The 25,677-nt window shown below is 34.2% G+C and overlaps 4 protein-coding genes and 1 long non-coding RNA gene across 7 annotated transcripts; 4 read left to right on the forward strand and 1 right to left on the reverse strand.

Annotated features, from left to right (window-relative positions):
- Positions 1–2,348: 2,348 nt before the first annotated feature.
- LOC123905483 (UPF0481 protein At3g47200-like) lies at positions 2,349–25,374 on the forward strand. 2 transcript variants are annotated; one of them, XM_045955103.1, is made up of 3 exons: positions 2,349–2,394; positions 23,584–23,643; positions 23,738–25,374. In XM_045955103.1, the coding sequence occupies exon 3, from the start codon at positions 23,761–23,763 to the stop codon at positions 25,054–25,056; it is 1,296 nt and encodes a 431-aa protein (XP_045811059.1). In that variant the 5' UTR covers positions 2,349–2,394; positions 23,584–23,643; positions 23,738–23,760; the 3' UTR covers positions 25,057–25,374. The 2 variants fall into 2 exon arrangements, with proteins under 2 accessions (XP_045811059.1, XP_045811060.1); XM_045955104.1 differs by lacking the exon at positions 2,349–2,394 and having other exon boundaries at positions 23,477–23,644; positions 23,759–25,374.
- Positions 2,401–3,490, forward strand: LOC123905489 (UPF0481 protein At3g47200-like). Its single transcript, XM_045955110.1, has one exon. The coding sequence runs from the start codon at positions 2,499–2,501 to the stop codon at positions 3,075–3,077; it is 579 nt and encodes a 192-aa protein (XP_045811066.1). The 5' UTR covers positions 2,401–2,498; the 3' UTR covers positions 3,078–3,490.
- LOC123905482 (UPF0481 protein At3g47200-like) lies at positions 4,289–7,117 on the forward strand. The gene is made up of 2 exons (XM_045955102.1): positions 4,289–5,194; positions 5,401–7,117. Exon 2 carries the CDS (start codon positions 5,404–5,406, stop codon positions 6,700–6,702), a length of 1,299 nt encoding a protein of 432 aa, XP_045811058.1. The 5' UTR covers positions 4,289–5,194; positions 5,401–5,403; the 3' UTR covers positions 6,703–7,117.
- LOC123905490 lies at positions 7,395–9,407 on the reverse strand. 2 transcript variants are annotated; one of them, XR_006808383.1, is made up of 3 exons: positions 9,036–9,407; positions 8,192–8,372; positions 7,395–7,954 (listed from the first exon to the last, which is right to left on the reverse strand). It is a non-coding gene; the product is annotated as an uncharacterized LOC123905490 (long non-coding RNA). The 2 variants fall into 2 exon arrangements; XR_006808384.1 differs by having other exon boundaries at positions 8,192–8,350; positions 9,036–9,406.
- LOC123905488 (inositol transporter 1-like) lies at positions 20,173–20,990 on the forward strand. The gene has a single exon (XM_045955108.1). It carries the CDS (start codon positions 20,199–20,201, stop codon positions 20,826–20,828), a length of 630 nt encoding a protein of 209 aa, XP_045811064.1. The 5' UTR covers positions 20,173–20,198; the 3' UTR covers positions 20,829–20,990.
- Positions 25,375–25,677: the final 303 nt, after the last annotated feature.

Genomic DNA, 25,677 nt, shown 5'->3' on the forward strand with positions numbered 1-25,677 from the left:
GGTCAAAGAAGGAATACTTTGAGACTCTAGAGATAGTTGAAGGTGGAGTCGTTCATCTTGAAAACGAAAAGCTTGAAGGTTCAAGGTATGAGTTCAGTTTGTCTTACGAAGTTTGACAATCGTGAGTTTCTTTACATGATGTGAGGTATGTTTCTGAACTTAGATGCAAAGATAGTTGGTCATGCACCTATAACTAGTGGTGACTCTCATAATGTGGTTGAGTTGTGGGACTTCGGGTGGACCTGTTAGTGACGTGAGTTTAGTTGGACTAGTGAACAAGGTTTACTAGGTGTTGAACTGAACTGGAATTGTTGGAGACTAACAATAGCTTGAAGTATGTTTCAGAGGAATTGAAGAGGTCTTGCGTGTTACAAGGTGGAGATCATGGTGGGTATACTTTGGTGGAAACTCAGTTTGAGGTGGAGTCTTCAAATAGTGGTAGACATTCAACATTAGCTCTTGGCTATCTAATCGGAGATAGGGAGGAGAGTGGAATTGTTGAACCAAAGGGGGATGACCATGGAGACCATGTGGATTATGTTTCAATTGTGGCTGAAGAAGTGCAAGACCTTGAGAGGATCTTCAGGGAGGCAATTGAAAGCAACAGGTGATCAGACTTGGTAACTTGTGAGGCTGTTGGAGGTAATTGGATACAAGGAGAGTTTGATGTTGCAGCTTGTAGAACCACCTAAAATTCCAAGGTTAGTTTGGAGCCAAGCAAAACTTCGAGAGTACGGAAGGCATTCCGGGGTCGAAGAGTGGTGAAGGCTTGTAGGGCTATCGCAAAAATCCATGGATAGTCGGAGGCAAGCGATTCTTCAGGAGGACGGAAAAGGCACAATCCGGGGGCTGAAGAGGGATGGTGGAGCTTGTTGAGCTATCTAAAATTCCGATGATAGTTGGGAGCAAGCGTTTCTTCAGGGAGGTACGGACTTGACCAGTTCTGAGTCTGAAGAGGGTGCGGTGAATCTTGTGGGCTACCTAAAATCCTATGGTAGTGGGATGCAAGATCTTCATGAGAGCGGAAGGCATTCCGAGGATGAAGAGGGAGGTACAATCCGGTGTTCTTGAATAGAAGATTCAAGATGGAGAGAGCAGCACGGTGGTTGATATGGGATCACCATCGATTTAAAGGCAAAGTGGAGAATTGTTGGATATGCCTTGAAATCTCAGTTACAAGAAGTCAGAAAAATCTTTGTTGAATCTTTTTGAATCTTTGATGTTTTGAAGATTTTTTGGGAAAAAAATATATTTTCTTGGAAGATACTTTGACTTGGATTTGTTTTATTTTAAAACAGATTTGTTACTAATTTTTTGGCATATTATTTTTCTATAAATAGGGAGTGTTTTATTCATAGAAAAATGGAGAGAGAAAGGGAGCAACAATGTAGGGTTTTCAATTAGGGTTTGCCGCCGAAACAAGGCTAGGGTTTTAGAGAGAAACAAGAGGGGTTGTCTCTTGGTATAACTCTAGGGTTGGGCAAAGGGGATTGATTACACCTTGGGAAACACTTATCAAATTGAGTCTCTTGGCCACGGGAAGAGATTCGGGATTTGGGTAGAATTAAGATTAATTCTTGTAACTCAATTGGAACTCTTTGTAAAGTTACTCATTGATATAGTGAAACGGAGGGGCTGCTCTCTCCCCAGACTAGGTCATTATTGGACCGAACTGGGTAAACAAATATTGTGTTCTTTCTTCTCCTTTATCTTGTTTATTGGTTATTATTATTATTGTTTATTCCGCTTAATTATTTGGTTGCCGTTCTATTGCTCCACACATCAAGTTCTTTTATTGGTGTGATTTTAAGACGAATTCACAACATAAATAAAGAATTTGCGATCATGGTTTTTAATCGAAATTTATTGAGTGATGAGCAACATTTTCCAACAACTATTGTCTCTTTTGATCGAATAAAAAAACATATCATTTACAAGTAGACTTTTGGATGGATTTAAAGGTTGTTAAGTGTGTACATAAGAAATTCATTTTATATGCCTGAGTAAGTCAAACAAAATTATTCCAATGTACTACTTCTTGACATATATTATATATAAAGGTTGTTAAGTGTGTACATAAGAAATTTTCCTCCTTATTTAACTAAGGGTAAAAGATTTATTTTGTCTATTAATATTTGTGATTTTTATATAATAAACATAAAATATCTCCAATTGCTTCATATATATATAATAGCAGAGGTAGGTAACATCAAATACTAAACTGCTGATTTTCATCGATGTTACGTATGAATGGCTTTGAATTACATAAAAAATGAATATATAAAGCAAGAATGAGACCCATCCAAAAGCAATATTGAGATTGCAATTGAGATCTGCTCCAAGCTAACCAAAACTACTGTAAAAAGATTCCTACTTCGTTATTTCAACATTCAGGTTCCTTTCTCCTGTTTATTATAGTATCATTTTTATTTTGTCTTTCAATTCTTTGTAAGAATATTTGTTTCATACTGTATATCAGAGTCTTTTATTTCATTTAAATGGAGGAACAACCAAATGGTTATGTGAGTGAACTGGAGAGTGAGTTGATTGAATTGCTCGAAGTAGTAGTTCTTCCAGAAATGTCTGAAATCCAAGAGCAATACATCTACAAAGTACCACAAACAATTCGCCAGAATAATCCACAAGCTTATACTCCTAAAATTATTTCTATCGGTCCTTTTCACAGTCCACGTGGCTCGATTATTGACAACAACAATTTGTATGAAATGGAAGAACTCAAACTCAAATATCTCAAAGGATTTCTAAATAGAACAAATCTATGTGTGAATGATTTGGTTTTTAAAGTTCAAGAGTGGGAAAATAAAATTCTAAATTGTTATGCAGGGCTTGTTAGCTTTGACAGCAAAGATTTCTTAAAAATTATTATAGTTGATGAATGCTTCATAATTGAACATTTTCTTAGGTACTTTAGTTACAAAGATTGGATGGAAACTGATCCTATACTTTTACAATCTTGGTTACTTGATGAAATTGAACATGACTTAGTACTCGTGGAAAATCAGCTACCTTTTTTTGTTCTTGAAGAGATATATAAATTAGCAAATATAAAATATTGAACTTCCATCCTTTATTACAATTACTATAGATTATTTTCAACAATTAAACTTATAGAACATAAATCCAGAAAGACTGTGTCCATAACATTTCACAGATCTTATAAGAATTTTTTTGCTACCATCATCATTTGATTGTGTAAAAGAAGAATTCGGAAACACAATTGGACATGTATATAGTGAGTCAATAATCACAAGCAGGGCTAGTCTTTGAAGTAAGTGAAAGTGAATGCTTACTTGACTGGAAATTTAATAAAGATGTGTTTAAAATACCATGCCTTAAAATCCATGATTCAATAGAGACATACATGAGGAATATAATGGCATTTGAAGAATGTCACATGTTCAATTCAAATTCAAGATACATTTGTCAATACTTCAGCATTTTAGATTTTCTTATTAATACAGAAAAGGATGTGAGCATCAAGGTTTTAAATTGCGGTCCGCATCCGCAATTGCGGCCGCAGTATTGCTGATGCGGTAGTCACCGCAACCGCATCGCACCGCAATTGCGGTGTGATCTTAATTCACGTGTACGGCCGCATCGTAACCGCGTTACAACCGCATCGGAAGTCGCATCAGTTGTTTTCGACGATGTTCCTTCAAATTTTCTCTTCAAATTTTCTCACCAAAAAGTAAAATTTATGAACTTCAAATCCTAATTTGTGTCAAATTAATGAAAAATCTTACTTTTAACAATCTCTCAACCGTGTATTTTTAAATACATTCAAGTTATTGTTTATAGAATAAACTAAGACTATGCAATGGTGGATAAATAGTGTAGTTACATAGTAGTTTGATTTTATATAGCTTGTGAAATTTCAAAATGATTTCACGCCGCAACAACCGTATTGCGCGTGCAGTAACCGCAATGACCGCATTCACAACAATTGCAACCGAAACCGCATCCGCGACCGCAACCGCAATTTAAAACCTTGGTGAGCATCTTAACTGATAAGAAAATTATTGTCAATTTGATGGGTGACGCTAATGAAGTGGCTACAATGGTTAACAATCTTTGTAAAAATATCAGCATGCCTAGATTCAATTCAAAGTATGTATCTTTGTGTCATGGGTTAAATGGTTTCTATGAAAACCCTAGAAACAAATATAAGGCTATATTTGTACATGAGTACTTCAACACTCCTTGGAAAATGGCATCAACTATTACTGCAGTATTACTAGTTTTGTTTACTCTGATCCAGGCTGTATAGAGATATGGTTATATTGTTGTCTGTGTTCGGTGGCGAGTTGGTGTGGCCAGCTAAGAGTTTGGTTTAGAATATCTTGTTTTTATTGTAAGGTGTTGTATCCCCATTGTAATAAGCAACGATGCTTTGTGGTAATTATTTGTAAGGTTAGTGTGTTTACGCTTGTCTGTGTTCTACTATATATCCTTCTCTCCATTTGTATTTTTTTTTCGCTTATGGGACTGACCTTCTAACTTAATCAATGTCTAAAGTTCATTTTCGATTCTAACGTGGGTATGCAGCAGCGATAAAATTCTTAGATAGAGTTTGCCACTCATTTAACACAAAGCTCCAATGTTTTCCTAGAGCAAGGGCCGACCCAACTATTAGAATTTGGGAGGTCTATACTCAACCACAAAAGCTAGCTTTGAGAGTTAAGTTTTGCACTACCCTTATAAAGGCTATCTATGTCATATCTCTAGCCAATGTAGACTTCTAACACCAACATTATGTGGGACCTAAAAGGCCTAACAAAAATATATATGTAATTTATTTAGTAAAATTTTTTACGATCAATTATTGTTCGTGATTTTGTTTAGAATCAATGATTGTTCGTGATGTTTTTGAGTGATGGACAATACTTTCCTATTATCACTTTTGATTGAATAAAAATTATCATTTACAAAGTAGACTTTATGGATGAGTCAGTCAACTCAAGGAAATTTCATTTTGATTAATTTCTTCTTTGCCGGCTGAAGGAAGTTTCGTTGATGTTACATGTGGGAAATAAGAAAAGTTTATCTCAAATGAAATGAATATACAAAGCAAGAATGAAAGCAAACCAAAAGCAATATTGTTACTGGAATTGAGATCTGCTCCATATATAGTTAATCAAAACTACTTAAATAGATTCACACTTTCAACATTCAGGTTCCTCCTTCTTATTATCCTATAATTTTATTTTGTCTTCCAATTCTTTATAATAAGGATATTAGTTTCATATTGTATATCTTATTTTATATTAACTTAACTAACTAAGCTTTATAGACCTCATTTATTTAATTATTTTGATAATTTCATTCTTACTGCATCTGAGTATTTTATGATGACCAATGACCAAACTATGAAATATTTAGGAGATGGAGGCACGACCAAATGGTTATGTGAGTGTACTGGAGAATGAATTGGTTGAAATGCTTAAAGGAGCAGTTCTTCCAGAAATGTCTCGAACGAGTGAGCAATGCATCTACAAAGTACCACAAATAATTCGCCAAGCTAATCCACAAGCTTATACTCCTCAAATTATTTCCATCGGCCCTTTTCACAATCCACGTGGCTCAATTAGTGCTAACAACAATTTACACGAAATGGAAGAACTCAAACTCAACTATCTCAAAGGGTTTCTAAATAGAACAAAGCTATGTGTGGATGACTTGGTTTTAAAAGTTCAAAAGTTGGAAAATAAAATTCGAAATTGTTATGCAGGGCTTGTTTGCTTTGACAGCAATGATTTCTTAAAAATCATTGTAGTTGATGCATGCTTCATAATTGAATTATTTCTAAGGTACGCTTTTTACCCCGATTGGAAGGAAAAGGATCCTATATTATCAAAACAGTGGTTACATAATGACATTAAACGTGACTTAATACTCCTTGAAAATCAGCTACCTTTTTTTGTTCTTGAAGAGATATACAAATTAGCTAATATAAATCTTGAAGTTCCCTCATTTGTTACAATTACTATATGGTATTTTCACCGACTCAACCAACAGAACATAAATTCCGAAAGATTGTGTCCTAAACATTTCACAGATCTTCTAAGAACATTTTTGCTACCACCATCATTTGATTTTGCCAAAGAAATGGAAAATGCAGGATATGCAATTCAACATGTATACAGTGCAAGTCAATTATCAGAAGCAGGATTGAAATTTGAGTTAAGTGAAAGCAAATGCTTACTTGACTTGAAATTTGATAAAGGTGTGTTGCAAATGCCATGCTTTCATGTGCATGATTCAACAGAGATGCACATGAGGAATATAATAGCATTTGAAGGATGTCACATTTCAAATTATGATTCAGCATATGTTTCTCAGTACTTGAGTATTTTAGATTTTCTTATTAATACAGAAAAGGATGTGAGCATCTTAGTTAATAAGAAAATTATTTCGAATTGGATGGGTGATGCTAATGCGGTGGCTACAATGGTTAACAAACTTTGCAAAAATGTGCCAATGCCTAAACTCAATTCAAAATATCTATCTTTGTGTAACAGGTTAAATGGTTTCTATGAAAACCCTAGAAACAAATATAAGGCTATCTTTGTACATGAGTACTTCAACACTCCTTGTAAAATCGCATCAACTGTTACTGCACTATTTCTACTTTTGTTTACTCTGATCCAAGCTGTATGTTCAATCTGGTCATTACTGAAATGATACAATAATATGTAATATTATGTCAATTTCATTAAAATATCGAGATAGCTCTGTTGTTTAGGTAGTTGGGAATTGCTGTAAAAATATGTTGGTAACTTATATGAAAAGATGTTTTTTAAATATGTAAATAATATAACCACAACTTAAAAATGGAAATGACCATTGAACTTCCCTTAATGTGAGTCCAACACAGAGATTATAAAACTTATATTATTGACTATCTTCATTTGTAATATGCCACAGAAATTGCAGATCAAAATGTTACTGTTATTTCTCACTACAACATTTTTGCTTTTCAACAACAGTTAAAAATTGTAGCCTAAACTATGAAAAATGTTGCCTATCTCTTTAGGCGACAGTTTTCACCTGTTTTGTAAGCGAGCGTTACCTATAGTCTTAGGTAACAGTTTTTTTGCTTTTTGGGCACATTATTTAAAACTGTCGCCTAAGTTGCGGGGAAGAGGGAACAGTTTTACAACGAATCTAAGGCAACGATTTCTACATGTTGCCATTGATGTTAACAGTCTGGACCCGTTTCCTAAACATTAAACTAAGGGAACAATTTTTGAGTGTAGCCAAAACTTAAATGCAACGGTTTTTAACAGTATCAATATAATATAGACAACATTTTTATTTTATATTTTTTGTCTGTAAAATTAAATGGCAAAGTTCTAATACTAATTAAACATTTCTTCAGTAATGTTTAATCCATTATTTTACAAATAGAATCATAATCACAATTAAATTTCAAACAATATCTTACAAAGTCTTTACAAGATATAAGTGTCTCACCCAAGCAATACATGATCAAAGACTAACATCCTAAATGTGTTACATTCTGACAAAACATTAAGCAACCATATCCTAACTAGGACACACCATTAGAAGGATATTATGGCTGCCTAGCCCTAAGAACCATTTATAAAACCATAAATAAGGCATAGAAAGAGACTAAGGCTCCCACAAACTTCCATGAGTCAATATTCGAGAATATCAACTTCACAACATTAGAACTGTTACCACGGCATCATGACAGCAAAATCTGCACCACACCAGAAGAAACTTTCGACTAAATTTTTATGAAAAAATGGAAGTGTCACAAAGGGGTTGGTGGTCTTCCCTCATCATCAAGTAGAATTAGCTTTTGTATATTCTTCTAGTTCTACTGATATTTATGTAGCTCCATCTCCTCATCAAGTAGAGAAGCAACTCTTACCTATTCTTCTAGTTCTACCAAAATTTATGTTGCTCTCTGAAAATCATTTCAAAATCAAATGTTAGCAATTAAATCAACCTCTGACCGAAAAAAAACAACATAAACGGGATAGTATTATTCGTTATCATCGAAATCTAAATATATGATAATAAGAGTATGCACATATGTCTTACATATATCTTACAATGTAAGCCATAAAATTCTTTATTCAAAGCTTTTCAAATATGCATTTTAAAGTCCAAGACAAAATGAAATAGAATTGTTAAGGCATACCTCACACTATTGATATGAGTATTGCAAATGAAATTTGTACTCACACGAGTCACACATGTCTTGCTACAACACTAGTCTTCTCATGTTCCTTGTTTTGGGAAAGCCAATTTCCAGAAGAACCACTACTTGAAGAATGCTCTCTTTCCACAATCATCGTCTCTTAAATTACAGGAATTAAAAGCTAAATAAGTTAAAAGCAAAAGGATCAATACTATGTAAAAGATATCACAGCCCCAACAAGAACTAATTCATAAATTAAAATATTAAAAACTGAATACCTATATCAGAACTAAATTATTAAAATTAATGCATAAGAATGTCCTTAAAGTAAAGACTCCAAAAATTAACTACTCTACCTAGATAAAGAGTTAGTTAACTCATCTTTGGCATGTTTATTTTCAATAAAAAATAAAAATATAACCATTCAGTACAGAAGTTCATCATGGAATTATTTTATACCACACCAAACTAGAGGCATATATGAACATCAACTATCTATCAGAGGATGAGGTCCAATAAAGTGTGCTAAGTTTTCAAAAAATCCAATTTGCATATCATTTATCACTATCCATTTTAACACGCATATGAAAGGGTGTCTATGTTGTTTCAACATGAGCAACATCAACTCTCTACCAATATAAAGGCCATCGCCTACACACAAATCATGATACCATTTTCTTTTTACCTACAAAACAAATCATAAAACCTTGTTCTTACTAACATAATAATAAACCTTCAACAAGAATAAGACACATACTACATAAATTTTGATATGTCAATTATTTCTATAACCAGAAACAAAACATCAAAAAAATCAGAGTGGGTAAAGGGAAACTGAACTAACCTTTGAATATAGAAGGGTCAAGTGCGAAACTGAGTTGTTGCATGTGTGATCTCAAATCTTCGAAGGCAACATGAGTCGAACGGTAAGGATGTCGCAAATTGGAAGCTGCAGTGGGAAGTTCTTGACGGCACTACAATCTCGACGGTGCTCAGAAGGGTTCACGATGGCAGGGGAATCGGAAGCGTTCGCGAAATCAGAACTCGCTGTCGTTCTCTGTCTCGACAACGATTTCAGTCCCGATGAAGGGTTCTCACCGCGCCGCCTCTCGTGGTTTCATCTCGAAGCTTCTCTCAATGTCAATCTGAAAAGGGGTTAGGGTTTTCCAATTGGCAAAAAAAGGTTTTCTCGTTTTTGTTTTTGAACCGAGAGATACTAACATAAAAATAAAAAATAATTCATAAATCAATTTTATTTTAATTAATATTATTATTAAAAATAAAATGGTATGTTTTGGTTCTCTCCGATGATTTAACCAATACATTAAGTTCAAGTGGTGTTAACGAGCTCCCTTAGGATAAACTAATCAAGAGAATCCGAATTTAATTTTTTGTTTTATATTCACATCTTAATCAAGGTTATTTTTATAATGAAGAACAAATATATTAAATATACAATAAAAATAAAAATTGCAATTTTGCTTTGATTGTTATAATAAACTAGTTTAAAGACTCGTGCATTCGCACGGGTCTACTGATTTTTATTAGATATTTGAGTTTATCATTATATTAATGTAGAAAATTTATTTTAAATTAAATATTTAAAATTTGTTATATAATATTGTTAAAATATAAGTGGAATTATTGTATTAATTATTTCTTGTAAACTTATTTATTCAATAAAAACTAAAAACTTGAGAGGGAAACCAATTGAGTCAAAAAAGTGAAAGAGGGAAGCCACCGCAAAACAATTCATGTGTTGAATTTTAATTGTAACAATTGATAAATGTAGCCTTTTATTAAAAGTAGTGTAACTGTTCAAAACTGTTCCTAGAGATGGTTAAGGGAACAGTTATCACCTATTGCCAAAACAATGTCAAAGCGACGCTTGAAAACCGTTTCCAGTAAGATTTTAGGGAACAATTCTCTCATGTTGCGAAAACTTATATGGTAATAGTCATAAATTGTTGCCTATACCATTTTTAGAGTACAGTTTACATGGGTTGCAACAAACAGTGTTGCCAGAAGCAACAAATGTTGTAGTGTCTCAAGAGAATTCATGGCCTTTTCCAAATCTTTTCCTAAGCCTCCAGAGACAGTCAAATGAAAAACTTCTGTTTCCTCCATTTCTATTAATAATGCAGAAATGTTTTCAATATGATCACGCTCATGACATTGCAAAAAGGGCAATTTTTTACCCAAAACCTACCGTATGAAAACGATGGAATCAGAAATATACTAGTGTGAAGGATTTCAGGTTCCCTGTAGTTGGGATTCTCCACATTAACGCATACGAGACATAGGTGGTCATTCGATCACTTTCCAAAATGCCTGGCACTTGTTGAAGTTGAATTATCCACCAATTTGCGCTTCTTGAACATGGTAACTCAGCCACTATCAAAACAAAACAAAACAAAACAAAACAAAACAAAACAAAACCAGCACAACTTATCAAAACCAAACCAACCTACCACTGTGAAAATGAACTACTTCTGCTATATGCTACATAAATAGTGTGTTATCCTTTTTCATATAATGATTATAAAAATTAATAAACTAAAGTCTAAGACCATTACATATCAATTTCATATAACAGTCCTTGTGCACACCGAAATCTAACCATGGCTATGTCATACACTATATGTTCTGCACACCGATTTGCTCAAGATTAGGAATAACCCTTTCACTTCATTTCATAAATCATAACAGTTTGATAATCAGGGTCCTATATGCTCCTACAGTGCTATTGTATATGTATAATTGATCCTAAAATTAAACCATCATTCTCTTGTTCACCTCGGATGATAATCAATACCCAATAAATCTACAATTGTCAAGATAATAAATTATATAATTATCGTATAAGTAACAATTCATGTTTGTTTAGCTATGTCGCACTAACACTACGAATTGAAGACGTTTTTGGGGTCCAACTCTAACATGCATCAGTGTCAGAAAGTGACAGGCAGGGATATTGCAATTTGCAAAGTAAATATTATTACTACATATTATAATAAAGAATGACTTCACTATCGATAAAAAAAATCCAAATCAAAATTATAATAAAGAATTCATTGATTTATATATGTCCTTTTACTATCGATAAACAAATCCGATTCATAATGACAATTCAGTTTGTCATGGCTGAGTGCTCTAATGAAAAATCAGTTGTCACGGTTCCATCTCTGTAACTACGATCGGGAGGGGCTGAAAATACTTAATGTCAGAACTGACTTTCAAACCAAATTAAGCATGCAGTGAGTCAAATATTGGTGGTGAAAACAAAAATAAATTATATAGATAGGTATGACCGGGTCGTATCTATCTATATAATATATTTATTTTCTCGTTCTATTGTTGTATACAGTAGGTATGTGAATGATTGATTTGTAAATAAAGAATTCGCAATCATATAGATTGCTAATAATTTATTGAGTGGTGAACAACATTTTCCAACAACTATTTGTCTGTTTTGATACAATAAAAAAAAAAATTTATCCTTTGCAAGTAGACTTTTTTTTAAACCATCATTTTCATGTAGACTTATGCATGAATTTAATATGAATATCAAACAAAACTTTTCACGTACAGAAATTCATTTTATGCATGAGTCAGTCAAAAAAAAATTATTCAAATTATGTACTACTTCGTGACATATATTATGTACAAAGGTTGTTAAGTGTGTACATAAGAAATTTACCTTCGCCTATCCAAGTATCCCGCCAGAATCTTGTACACACTCCATTACCAAGTGTTGTGGCAAGTGTGAGAGATTAAGTCCCACATTGCATAGAAAAGTGATGATTGAATACTTTATAAGTGAGAGGACCCATAAACCTAACACCTTAAGGTTTTGGGTTAATGTGTGGTGTCCAACACACTTGTGAAGTTGTTCTTAAACCCAATGTGAATGATCCCCCGACTGCCGCCTCGTGACGTACCCATCAACTGGTATCAGAACAGTGGGTTGATGATCACGTTTTGAACCACATTAGTGGGGAGAAACATGCAAAATCTTTATGGGATAAGCTTGAGCAGCTTTATGTGAAGAAAACAGGTAATAACAAGATGTATCTTATTAAGAAGATGCTGAGTTTGAAGCACCAAGAAGGGACTTCGTGTGCAGATCAAGTTTGATGATGAAATTCAAGGGTTATTTCTTCTCCATTCTTTGCCTGACTCGTGGGAAACATTTAGAATGTCGTTGTCCAATTCTGCTGCTGCTGATGGTGAGATATTGGTTACTGAATCAAGGGGAAGAAATAAGAATCAATTTTTCGGTAATAAAGGCCAAGGCAGAAGCTATTCAGAGAACAGGTACACAAAGATTGAGTGTTACAACTTTGGTAGAAAGGGGCATATTCAAAAGGATTGTCGACTTTTGAAAAAGGAGGATAAGGACAAATGTAAAGAAGATAGTTCAGATGGAGAGAGTACTCATCTGCTACTAGATGACTTGCTTCTTGTTGAAGAGCATGGTATGTCGAATATTGTTGACAGTGCATTTGATTGGGTGATTGATAGTGGTACTTCAGTACATGTCACTTCCAAAAGAGATATTTTCAGCTCTAAGCCATCTCAAAGCCTCTAAGGATCACCTTTAACGTCCACAGATTGTCAAAAGATGCTTCCCTAATTAACAGCGTATCGTCTGCATATAGAAGATGGGACACAGATCGATACACCATTTTCTCCCACCAGAAAGCCACGGAAACAATTCAGCTCCACTGCCTGTTTCATTAGACTACCTATTCCTTCTGCCACCAAGAGGAAAAGAAACGGGGCCAACGGGTCGCCTTGCTTTAAACCTCTCTGAATATTGATCTCTTCCGAAGGGCACCCATTTATCAAAACAGACATATTACCGAAGAAAATACACGCTCGAATCCACTCAATCCATTTGATACAAAAACCAAAACGACGCAGCATATACTCCAAAAAGCTTCTCTAACCAGTCTTCACCCACACGAATAGCTCAGATGAAGTTTTTCTTTCCACGGTATTTGATATTTGCATGAAAATAAGCGAGTGTTATTATCACCTTCCTGAAGCCATTTCAGGCGAGAGCGCTGAGCAAGAACATAGTCTTTACTAATCCCGAGGTGCCACATCTCAGCAAACAGATTCTTCCGAAGCACTACCTCCCCTTCCGAAAGACCCATCACTTCGCTTCTAACATCTAGGCCTTTAATATCTTCAACAAGTTTTGCAATCTTCGAGTCCACCATACCATAAATCTCCTTATTCCAACCTTTTATATACAATCTTTGAGGCCCTTGAGTAAAAGTGTATAAATCTCATGATTTTGATGTGTTTGATGTAGATCTATGAAATAAATTGTACTCTCATGTTTATGTGTGTGATATATATGTGAAAACATCGTTTTTATGGATCTGGATCATCAAAAATGGGGTTTTGGGTCGATTTGAGCTCAAAATCGCGATGTTGAGTACCCTGTTTCAGGTACGGTCGCTACGGCATATGATGCATGATTTGATTTATTGTGGAAAGATACATTTGCCAATATTAAAAAGTAGTGTTTAATATAAAAATCTTAATAAAGAAGCAAAATCTGCATTAATATTTTTTTTGACAAATCTGCATTAATTACTATATTACTTGTTAACCACATCAGCGATGTATCGGTACACATCCACATAATATGTGTACCGAAGAATTCACCAATTTGTTAAGTTTGATAAATTACTCCAAATTTTAACCTTTAATTCCAATATCAATAAATGGCTAAGATTAATGGATAAAGTGAGACTTATTTTTTTTGGTATATTGAAAAATTGGAAAAGGATTATCAAAACATACTTCAAATAGAATGAATTTATTCTAGTCATTAATTAATTGTTATAACTTATAACAAGGATTTTTTTTGGTACAATATAGTAACAAACAAGGAATTCCTCTCCCTTGTTTATTTCTTTTAAGCATAAAAAATTGCAGAACAGCAAGAGAATTAAAAATATAAAAAGAAAAGGCGCATTTGTTTTTGCAATTCTTTTTTACAAGTTTTTGTTCGTCTTGTGCAAAGACATGATTATTAATAAAACTATATTTACTGTTAAAAAAAAAAGCAAGGGGATTAAAATACAAATGATTATATAAAGACAAATAATTGGTCTTCAAGAACACTGATATCCATTATTTACTATGTGCACCTGTTTGTTTCTTCAACAAAATCATTATCATATTAAATTATTAAATCATAAATTAACTTACAACATCTGTATCATCTCTACGGCTCGCTCAGCCAGATGACTGAAACATTCTGTGTTGGTCTCTACCTCTCGCTACGGCTCGCTCAGCCACCGTGACAGCACAACACTTTGATGTTTTGAAATTTTAATGGCTTTGAGGGTTCTAACATGTTATATTATGTATGCTAATTATTGTAATAGACATATATGCTTATAATATGGATAATGAACATGTTGTATGAGATTAATTGAGTAATCTTAGAGAATAAATATATGATTATGATAATCATGAATATGTGTTGGTAACATGATTTAATTGTATGCTTTTGTGATGATGATTGCAATTGAATTATGTGTGTATCCTGTTTGCATTGTGCAATGAATATTGTAATGAGAAGATAATTATTAATAGGAATAATTATGATGTTGATGATTGTTGATGGTTTTGATGATGTTTGTTTAAATATCAAAGACGAATATTAGGTATAGTGTTATCTAATAAAGACGAAATGTTGGATAGTATTCCACATTTATAATTGACGAGCTTAGTGCTAAATCTATCTGTTGATGTGTCTTAATAAATGAGCAGAGTCCGTCATGACTTAAATCTGAACAATGCAGAGTCCGTCATGAATTAAATCTGAACATGAGTAGTGTCCTAAATGACTTAAAATTGTATGGATTATGTATCCGAAAATGAATGAATAAATGGTATTGCCTGCATAAGGGATGTCTAGGGTGACATGAGTGATTGACATTAGTTGTATTAGGGTCTATGTGTATCTCTAATTGATAATTGATAATTGGCACTAGAATGACATAATTGTGCTTGAATTACTATGTGAGGCATATTATGTGATATTTGATATGTGACATTGTTGTCGTCTAACCGACTATTTTATTGATGTGTGTGATGGCACTTTGTTGGAATGGTTGTAGATGTATTATTTGGAATGTGTTGAAGTGTTTAGATATGTGTGATTCTAAATGTTGCTCTAATACTTGATTATTGTGTAATCTTAGAGTTGAGCTATGAACTAAGCATGTGTGTGCGTGAGTTAGATACAAAATGTTGGCATGTGTTAATTATGCTCCTTGCACATGTAATTATTTGGATTATGTTTTCTAACTCTCTGTTTTGTGTATTTGACTGGTTTGGGACCAGACCCACAGGTTATGTCTTTATCGCTGTTCAAGTTTTGGTGAAGCTCCGCTCTGATTGTGACACGGGAAAAAGGGTGTACTTAGCGTATAGAGTCTTTAGGACTTATTGTATTTATTTGGAAAAATGTATCTTTTCATAAAGAGGATTTATTTTTTATAAACACGGTTTTACTAAATACATTAGTATTATTTTTGTAGTGAGGAGTGTAATTTTTCGTTGCGTACTTTGAGAAAAAGATTTTTATAAAGGTATAATTACTTAAATAATGGGTTTGGGTGTTTCAAGGTGGATGTACCAAGGCTAGCTTCATCTTGGTGGAGAGATTTATGTCATTTGGATGGGGAAAATAGATGGTTTAGTACGGCCTTGGGGAAGAAGGTGGGTAAAGGTGATTCGACTAATTTTTGGAATGAACTGTGGATCGGTGATCAATCTTTACGACATCGACTCCCACGTTTGTTTGGTATTTCTATGCAGCATCAGTCAATGATACAAGATGTTGGTAGGATGATTGAAGGTAGGTGGCAGTGGAAGTTGTTATGGCGTAGAGATCGTTTTCAATGGGAGCAGGAACTTTATGATGAGTTTGCTGAGATTATTGTCCCGTTTGTCCCGGTGGATAATCTTGATAGGTGGTTGTGGCTTGGGGATGGGATTCAAGGGTTTATTGTCAAATCAACATATCTCCGTTTGGAAAATATGGTCACTGATCATCGAACTCTGGAATCAGTGGAGGAATTTGTGTTTAAAAGATTGTGGAAGTGTGCAAGGTACGTGCTTTTGCTTGGCAGTTGTTACTAAATCGTGTCCAGACAAAGGAGAATTTATTTAAACGTACGATGCTGCAGATGGATCAACAGCTCTATGTGTTATGTGGTAGAAAGACAGAAACTGCAGTTCACTTTTTTCTCCATAGTGTGTGGCAGAAATCTGGTATGAAATTTCTGGCTAGCTGGGTTTTAATTTAATTATCCCACCGAATATTGCTATTTCTTTTGCTATGTGGACTACTTGTGTCACAATTAAGAAAGAAAAGGCAGGGATGAGCTTGATATGGAATGCATTTATGTGGACTATCTTAGAAATGAGTATTTTGCCTAACTCATCCTTACAAAACCGGCTTGTAAGGTGAGGATTGCCACTTGCTTATAAACACTTGTCAAGGTCATCTCACAACCAATGTTTGACTTCTTAACACACCCCCTCACGTCCAGCACTATTGAGCTTGGTGCGTGGATATAGACGGTGGGTGGCCCGATAGCGGAAACTTGATAACAGGTGGCCCAACGGATCGGGGAGAGGCTCTGATACCATCTTACAAATGAGTATTGGGCTTAACTCATCCTTACAAAACCGGCTTATAAGGTGAGGATTGCCACTTGTGATAAGCGACCGCTTAGGATCGTCTTGAAAACAGGTAAAGGAGGAACTTGACCCTAACCGCGACCTGCCGGTAGAACCAAAGTTATCAAGATATAGAGGAACTTGACCCTAACCGCGACCTGCCGGTAGAACCAAAGTTATCAAATAAAGTGCGACCCTAACCGCGACCTGCCGGTAGAACCAACACTATAAAGTTCTTATCTCAAGAACAAAGGAAAAGTTCTCACAAGAAAACTCTCAAATTATATTAAACTTCAAGTTGTGGTTTGAGAAGTACATGATAGTCCTATTTATAGCATATCCTTACATAGTAGGATTTATTGTCCACTATCATTCATTCATTATAGACCTTAGAAAATTCCCACTAACTTGCTTATAAATTCCTACTAGCCACTATAATGACTTAGTGCACCACTAGGAAGCATTTAGAAAGGCTAGAAGGAAGCTAAAGGTCATCTAAAAACCTTCTTAATACCAAAAACGAAAATTGCCATAAAAATAAAGAAAATTGGACTTAATTGTTTATTTATTTAGTCCAATATTATTAGACACAAAATAGTCCAATGATGCTTCTCAAGATGTGAATTGGGCTTCAAGTTGGGCTAAAGCATCTTCATCCAATTGTAAGAAATTGAGCCAAGTTGGTTCAGCCTCCGAAGGATATCGATCTTCTTTTTCTTTGATCTTGATGACTAGACTTTGTAAGGCTTGATTCATCCTCATAGTCTTGGACCTAGTCATAGGACCTCCTATCTCATGCAAAGGATCTTTAGATAAGTCGGTTCCATCAACTTGCTTATAAACTCTTGTCAAGGCCATCTCATAACCGATGTGAGATTTCAGACTGTTTGGAAGCAGCGTAACGATTATGTCTTCAATAATGTTGCAGTCATCGTGGAGGAGGTGGTAGAGAACATTAAGGTTGTATCATGGCAATGGTTCGTAGGAAGGATGGCGAAGGGTCCATGTATGTTGTACGAATGGAAGTGGAGTCCGATTGATTGCATAAAAAGTTGAGGTGTGTGTTTTTGCGCTATTGAGGCTTTTGTTGTATTCTTTCTGTGTAGTATAAGCATGTTGGTCTAGCCTTATTTCTAGATTTCGGTTATTTCACCCCTGTGCTTATCTCTTGTAACTTTTTAACCCTCATAACATGCCTTCACTAGTAGAAAAATGACTTTTGGATAAAGGATTCCACTACTGGTATGTGAATACCAGTAGTGAAACACATTTGACCAAAGGATTTCACTACTGATATTTGAATACCAGTAGTGAAAAGTTCATAAACAAGGGATTTCACTACTGATTTTCTTAAATCAGTAGTGAAAAATAGACACGGTGGCAATGTTGTAATTACGTTGAAATTTGTTTTAATTGAATTTCACTACTGATTTGGTATTCACCCGTAGTGGAATCCCTTAACTTAGAATAATTAATTATGTTCTTTTCATTCGCTCAATTCATTCCATACGCGTTCGTTTCATTCCCAAAAGAGCTAATCCCTTGTTTCTTCGTCTTCTTCGATCGTCTTCGTCTTCTTCGAAAATGTTATTTCCCCACATACAACTACTGGAAACCATACATACAATCTTTGTATTTAGCTAATCCCTTAACGGATTTACCGTCTTCCAAAACCAGTTTTCCGGAGAATACGACATACCCTAACAAATCAGACTTCTCATCTCCAGCAGCAGCAGCAGCTCCTATGTCAATCCTATGCTCAAAATTCTTAGCCGCAGCATCCTGATCACCGGATTGGCGAATGACATCGGTGGTGGGCTTCTTGGAATCCTTGACTTTGCCTCGTTTTTCGGGGAAGACGATAGGGGAGGAATGTTCACCAGCAGTTGATATCTGAGAACACAATCCCAAACGTCTGAAAGATTGTTGAGGTGAAGAGAGTCTAAGTGCGGCAGCAGCTGATGCAGCGGCGGCCTTAGTGGTGTTACTACTACCAGTTGAATTACGGGAAAAACTCCCAGTCTTGAGCATATCTCTCATAATAAAAAAGTTAGAAACATGACGCACGCAGGAAGAGAAAATAAGGTTGGGAATTAGGGTTTGAAGATTATGAAATTGGCAGAGTGGAGCTCACTCAGATCCCAAATCCCAAAATCCCTAAATCCCAAATCACAGCAAACACATAAAATTCTTCTCTTTGAAACCCTAAATCCCTAAATCGTCTTCTTCGATCTCTTCGAAACCCCAAACCGTATTCCTTCTCCCACCCTCCGCCGCCGTCGCCGTCAGTCAGTTTGTTTCAATTGAGCTTCCATTAATATTCAAGTAAGTCAATTCATTTTAATTAAACCTTTTATTTATGCTTCAACCTTGCACGTATATAGTTTATATATTTTTTGTTTGGTTATTGAATTTTATTTGGAACTAACCCTGTAACTGGGTATTGGAATTAGAGTGCACACGCAACTACTACTGTATTAGAACTTCCACTCTTTTAACGTAGGAGAGCTTGTAACATTCACTTTAGATATTAACAAGTTGTGATAATGCTGTGATTATTAGTTTATTATTATGTCAGTTCATTTGTGAAAGAATGCAAAGTGAAGATTGAAAACACCATTTTGTTTTAGAAGATTGATGATCAAAATCACATGTTCAAGTTACTGATATGTGTGCTAGCTTTTGTTTGATTTCTTACTTATTTTGTGCTTATATACAATGTTTATTATTTTCTGCTTTTGTTTCCAGATGTTTAACAAGATTTATAAACTCCTATTTGTGTTGTTTTTAAACTGGTGTGGGTTATAATTGTCAAACCAGTTTGTGTTATGTTTTTTCTATGTTGTGCCAAATTTGAGTAGCTTTGGAGGCCAATCCTTCAACTTAGTTAAGACTTTACCAGTATTTCATGTTTCTTAATACCAGTATACACATGTTCTATGTTATGCCCTTAAAGGTTCTTGGTTACTAAAACTTTTTAAAAAAAGAACAAAAGAAAGACTAATTGTTCAGCTGACTAATGACTATCCAGTGTGATGATTATGATAAAGCAACATCTTCAGCCACATTGCATAAAATTGTTTCCGTGATGCGAGAGGACCATAATCAAGTAATCATATTGGTTTTCAGTCTCACATTATTTTCTTGTTGCTTGTTGTTGAATGTAATATACATGCGATCAATCATACTTAGATTCTAGAAACACTTTGGTGTTAGGTTCTGAACTATTTATAATCCCATACTTATTGGTTGTACAGGCCTTTCCGCAATTTACAGGTATAACACAGTGATGTACTACAGTCCAACAATCGTCCAAATGGCTGGATTTCACTCTAATGAGTTGGCTCTTCAACTCTCTCTCATAGTTGCCGGATTGAATGCTGCCGGAACAGTTCTGGGCATTTACCTTATTGACCATGCAGGGCGAAAAACATTGGCCCTATATAGTTTAGGAGGAGTAATAGTTTCTCTGATAATCTTATCCGTATCATTTTTTAACCAATCATCTGCCACTACTACAAATCAAAATGATTTATATGGGTGGCTTGCGGTTGCTGGTTTGGCCCTATATATTGCATTTTTCTCGCCAGGGATGGGACCTGTGCCGTGGACAGTAAACTCGGAAGTATATCCACAAGAATACCGAGGAATGTGTGGAGGCATGTCAGCTACTGTGAATTGGATTTCAAATTTGATTGTTGCACAGTCCTTTCTTTCTATTGCAGAAGCTGCAGGGACTGGTCCTACGTTCTTTCTTCTCGATGTCATAGCTGTTGTTGCATTTTTGTTTGTGGTTTTCTTTGTTCCAGAAACCAAAGGATTGACATTTGATGAAGTGGAACTGTTGTGGAGGGAGAGAGCTTGGGGTAAGAATCCTCACACTAAAACCCTTCTTGAACGTGGAAATCAATCCTACTAAGAATCCATCCTTTTGTAGTCCTCCTAGGAACTGTATCCATTTTATTTTATACATTGTGCTTATTCTACGTATGAATTTTGATTCATGGGAGGTGGGTAAGATCAGGTAATAAATGTGTCGTTGTTGCTATGCTATGTAATTCTTCTTTCAAAAGTTAAATAATAAATGAATACATATAATATAAGTTACCAGTTTGTGGTTTTGGTTGCAGGGACAGTTACCAGTATTTCATGTTTTGTAGCACTTGGAATTGGAGGTGGTATTAATGGGCTCTCTGCTTGTTCCCTCTCCTCAAAGATGCTGGTACTTTGTGGTTTTAGATGATTTTGAATTTAGTTTCTTAGTCATTAGACTTGGAATTAATTATTGATAATGTTAAGCACTGACTTTTAATGTGTTGCATGTAACTTGTTAGCTTGTTAGGAATTAACAATGACTTGTGGAAAATAATATTCGGAATTATGTCAATTTTCTTGTGCGTTATTAGCTACTAGTAATTTCTAGGTTGTATAATTTCTGCGCCGGAAAAGTGTAGGTTGTATAATTAATATGGCACAGGAAGCTACAAAAAACGAAAAAAAAAAACTAACATACCACTACTGATATTTATATTAAACAGACGTGAAAACTACACATACCACTACGGGTAAAAGTAATGACCAGTAGTGGAATCCCCAATTCTTTAAAAAATAACTGGAAAACCATACATACCACTACGGATATGCGTAAATACCCGTAGTGGAATCCCCAATTCTTTAAAAAAAAAACTGGAAAACCATACATACCACTACGGATATGTGTAAATACCCGTAGTGGAATCCCCATGATATATATTAAAAAAATTTGAAATCATACATACCACTACTGGTATTCATTATAACCGACGTGGAATCTCATACATACCACTACGGGTAATTGGAAAAACCGACGTGGAAAGTCCATAATTTTAAATAATAATTAAAGAAGAAATTAGGATACCACGACGGGTATTAAAAGACCCGACGTGGAAAGTCTGGACTTACAACGACGCCAGCATTCACTACGGCCACGGCCAGTAGTGGAATGTCCGTTTGGCCAGTAGTGGAATCCCCTTTCTGCACTAGTGCTTTTGTTATGAAGTGGATGTTAATATAAGTTTTTGTTGCTAAAAAAAAAAAATGGTTCAACATCTTGCTAAAACTTATTTTTGCAAAATGTAGTCAACATACAAAAATTCAACAGGAAGATATTTGGACAAAGGATAGAATTAGGATTAAGATTAATTTTTGTAATATCTTTGGAGAGTTACTTTGTAAACAAGTGCTTTTTCGTTATTTCATTACTGGATTGAAGTCAAAACTACATAGTTATAGTTTCAACAGTGTTTTTTTTTATTTGAATGGAAACTACGAAAAACCCATTCCTTAGAAATCAAAACATTCTATATTTTTTTATATTTTTGATATCAATATTTTGATATAAAGTATAATGAATAGATCGAAATAATTCATAGATAGATCGATCTATTCTATAAATTATGGAAAAGAAAAAAAATATACCAATTGGAACGAAGAGCTGCTCTCTCCGTTAGAGTAGGTTATTTTGACCGAACTGAGTAAACAATTTAATGGTATTCTTTTCTTTCTCGCTATTTATCTTTTCTTGTGATTGTTATTGTCTCTCACTTATTGGTTGCTTAATTCTATTTTGCATCGGTATTTTTATTGTTGCGTTTCTTACCAATGCACAACAAGTCTTGATTTACTATAAAATGTTTTGAGCCTAGCAAATCAGGGTCCCGTACGCTTTTACAATTCTGTGGTATATATTGGATAATTTATTCTACAATAAACCATCATGCTTTTTGTAGTATATTGGATAATTGATCCTAAAATAAACCATTTTGCGACAACTATTGTCTCTTTTGATCGGATAAAAATATCATTTACAAGTAGACTTTTGGATGGATTAAATATGAATATCAAACAAATTATTTCACGTGAAGAAAGATTCTTTTTTTAGAGCAATGCTACATCGAAAGGAGTACAGCACATGAAAGGCAAGAAGTTTATTGTGTATTATGTTCAGGTATACCTACTCCCTTCGATTTCAAATATGAATTCTCTTTCTAAGTTTATTCAATATTTTTTTGTCTAAAATATATATCAAATACATATATGATTCAATGAACCTCTAAAATATAAACAGAATCTTTACTTGTATTTGAGACCGGAGGGAGTAGCGAAAATTATAAAGAAGTTTATTGTGAAGCTATGCATATGACCATGACCACGGAAATTATAAAGAAGTCTTGTTAACTTTGTGAAGACTGGAAAATATTTAAGGAACCACAAAAAGGGTCTAATTTTGCAAGGTTATATTTCCAAGGAAGCAATAGAAAATCCAATCCGTGATATTATTATAGAGGGGTGATATATCAACATTAATTTGTAGGACAAAAATACGACATATTTATTGTATTTTTGCTAGAAAGTTGTGTTTGAATAGCAATTTCCATTATTATATTATATATATAAAGGTCGTCAAGTGTGTACATAAGAAATTTTCATCAATAATCGATGGTAAATTAAATTATTTTACTCATTTGTGATCTTTATATAATAAACATAAAATATCTCCAATTGCTTATATTTTACTAATGTTCACAATCACACACTTCACATAAATTAATTCCCCCTTTGTGAAGGAAGTTTCATATGAATGGATTTGCAGTTTTAAAAATTAAAGATGAATATATAAAGCAATATTGAGAGTGGAATTGACATCTGCTCCAAACTACTGAAAAAGATTCATACTTCATTATTTCAACATTCAGGTTCCTCCTCCTCCTCCTTTTTAATAATTATACTATCATTTTTATTCTGTGTTTCAATTCTTTATAAGAATATTTGTTTCATACTATATATCAGGAACTTTTATTTATTCCATTTAAATGGAGGCACAACCAAATGGTTATGTGAGTGAACTTGAGAATGAGTTGATTGAAATTATTAAAGGAGTGGTTCTTCCAGAAATGTCTGGAACCCATGAGCAATGCATTTACAAAGTACCACAAACAATTCGCCAAGCTAATCCACAAGCTTATACTCCTCAAACTATTTCCATCGGCCCTTTTCACAGTCCGCGTGGCTCAATTAGTTACAACAACAATTTGCACCAAATGGAAGAACTCAAACAAAAATATCTCAAAGGATTTCTAAATAGAACAAATATATGTGTGGGTGATTTGGTTTCCAAACTTCAAGAATGGGAAAATAAAATTCGAAATTGTTATGCAGGGCTTGTTAGCTTTGACAGCAAAGATTTCTTAAAAATTATTATAGTTGATGCATGCTTCATAATTGAACATTTTCTTAGGTACTATAGTTACACAAATTGGAAGGAAAATGATCCTATCTTTTTAAAAGAAAGGCTATTCCTAGACATTTTTAATGACTTAATACTTCTTGAAAATCAACTACCTTTTTTTGTTCTTGAGGAGATATACAAATTTGCTAATATAAATCTTCAACTTCCATCCTTTATTACTATTACTGTAAATTATTTTCGTCGACTCAACCTACAGAAAATAAATTCCATAGGATTGCATCCAAAACATTTCACAGATCTTCTAAGAACATTTTTTCTACCAACATCAGTTGATTTTGCCCAAGGAGAAATGGAACATGAAATTGAACATCTATACAGTGTGAGTCAATTATCAGAAGCAGGATTAGTCTTTGAAGTTAGCGAAAGTAAATGCTTATTTGACTTGAAATTGGATATGGGTGTGTTGAAAATGCCACGCTTTGAAGTGCATGATAAAACAGAGTTATACATGAGAAATATATTAACATTTGAAGAATGTCACTTTTCATATCAAGATTCAGCATACATTTCTCAATACTTCATAATTTTAGATTATCTTATAAATACAGAAAAAGATGTGAGCATTTTAGTTGATAACAAAATCATTGTCAATTGGATTGGTGATGATAATGCAGTGGCTACAATGGTTAACACTCTTTGCAAAAATGTCACAATGCCTAGATTCAATTTAAAGTATCTATCTTTGTGTCAGAAGTTAAATGGTTTCTATGAAAACCCTAGAAACAAATATAAGGCTATCTTTGTACATGAGTATTTCGACACTCCTTGGAAAATGGCATCAACTATTACCGCAATATTGCTAGTTTTGTTTACTATGATCCAAGCTGTGTGTTCAATATGGTCATTAGTGAAGTCATAGTACAAAGATAAGAAATAATGTTACTTTGAATGGTTTTACCGTTGGAAGGATTTTCTTGTGTTCATCTCTACTGGTTTTACTGCTGGAAGGTTTGGAGTGATGCTTCTTTTGCATTATTTGGCATATTATCACAGTCGTTTGTTATGGTCTTATTTTGGTCTGGTTCTTTGTTGGGTATTGGTTTTTTTTTTTTTTTTAAATTTAGTTTTGAAGAAGAAACAACGCAGAGAATGCGACGTCTGGTTTGTTTGTTTTGTTCCTCTTGTGTACATCTTGTACTACTTTCACATTAATAAAGTTAGCTCTATTATTCAGGTAGATGGCAATTGCTTGTAAAAATATGTTGTTAATTTATATGAAATGGTGTTTTTTATGAGCTTGTAAAGATTTAAAACCTTAGTCCTAAAGAGCAACCAAGTGACTCTGCCAAATTAAAAACTTATGTTTCCTCCATTTCTAGACTGGACTTTGATAATAGACCTCATTAATTAATTATTCCTAATGACCTCATTTTGTTTAATTATTAACAAACTAGACTTTGATAATAGACCTCATTAATTAATTATTGTAGCAGTGTATGTATCTTTAACTTGTTGTGACTTTGGTGCTATTTATGAAACC

Source organism: Trifolium pratense, linkage group LG2 (assembly GCF_020283565.1).
Source record: "Trifolium pratense cultivar HEN17-A07 linkage group LG2, ARS_RC_1.1, whole genome shotgun sequence".
NCBI classification, from domain to species: domain Eukaryota; kingdom Viridiplantae; phylum Streptophyta; class Magnoliopsida; order Fabales; family Fabaceae; genus Trifolium; species Trifolium pratense.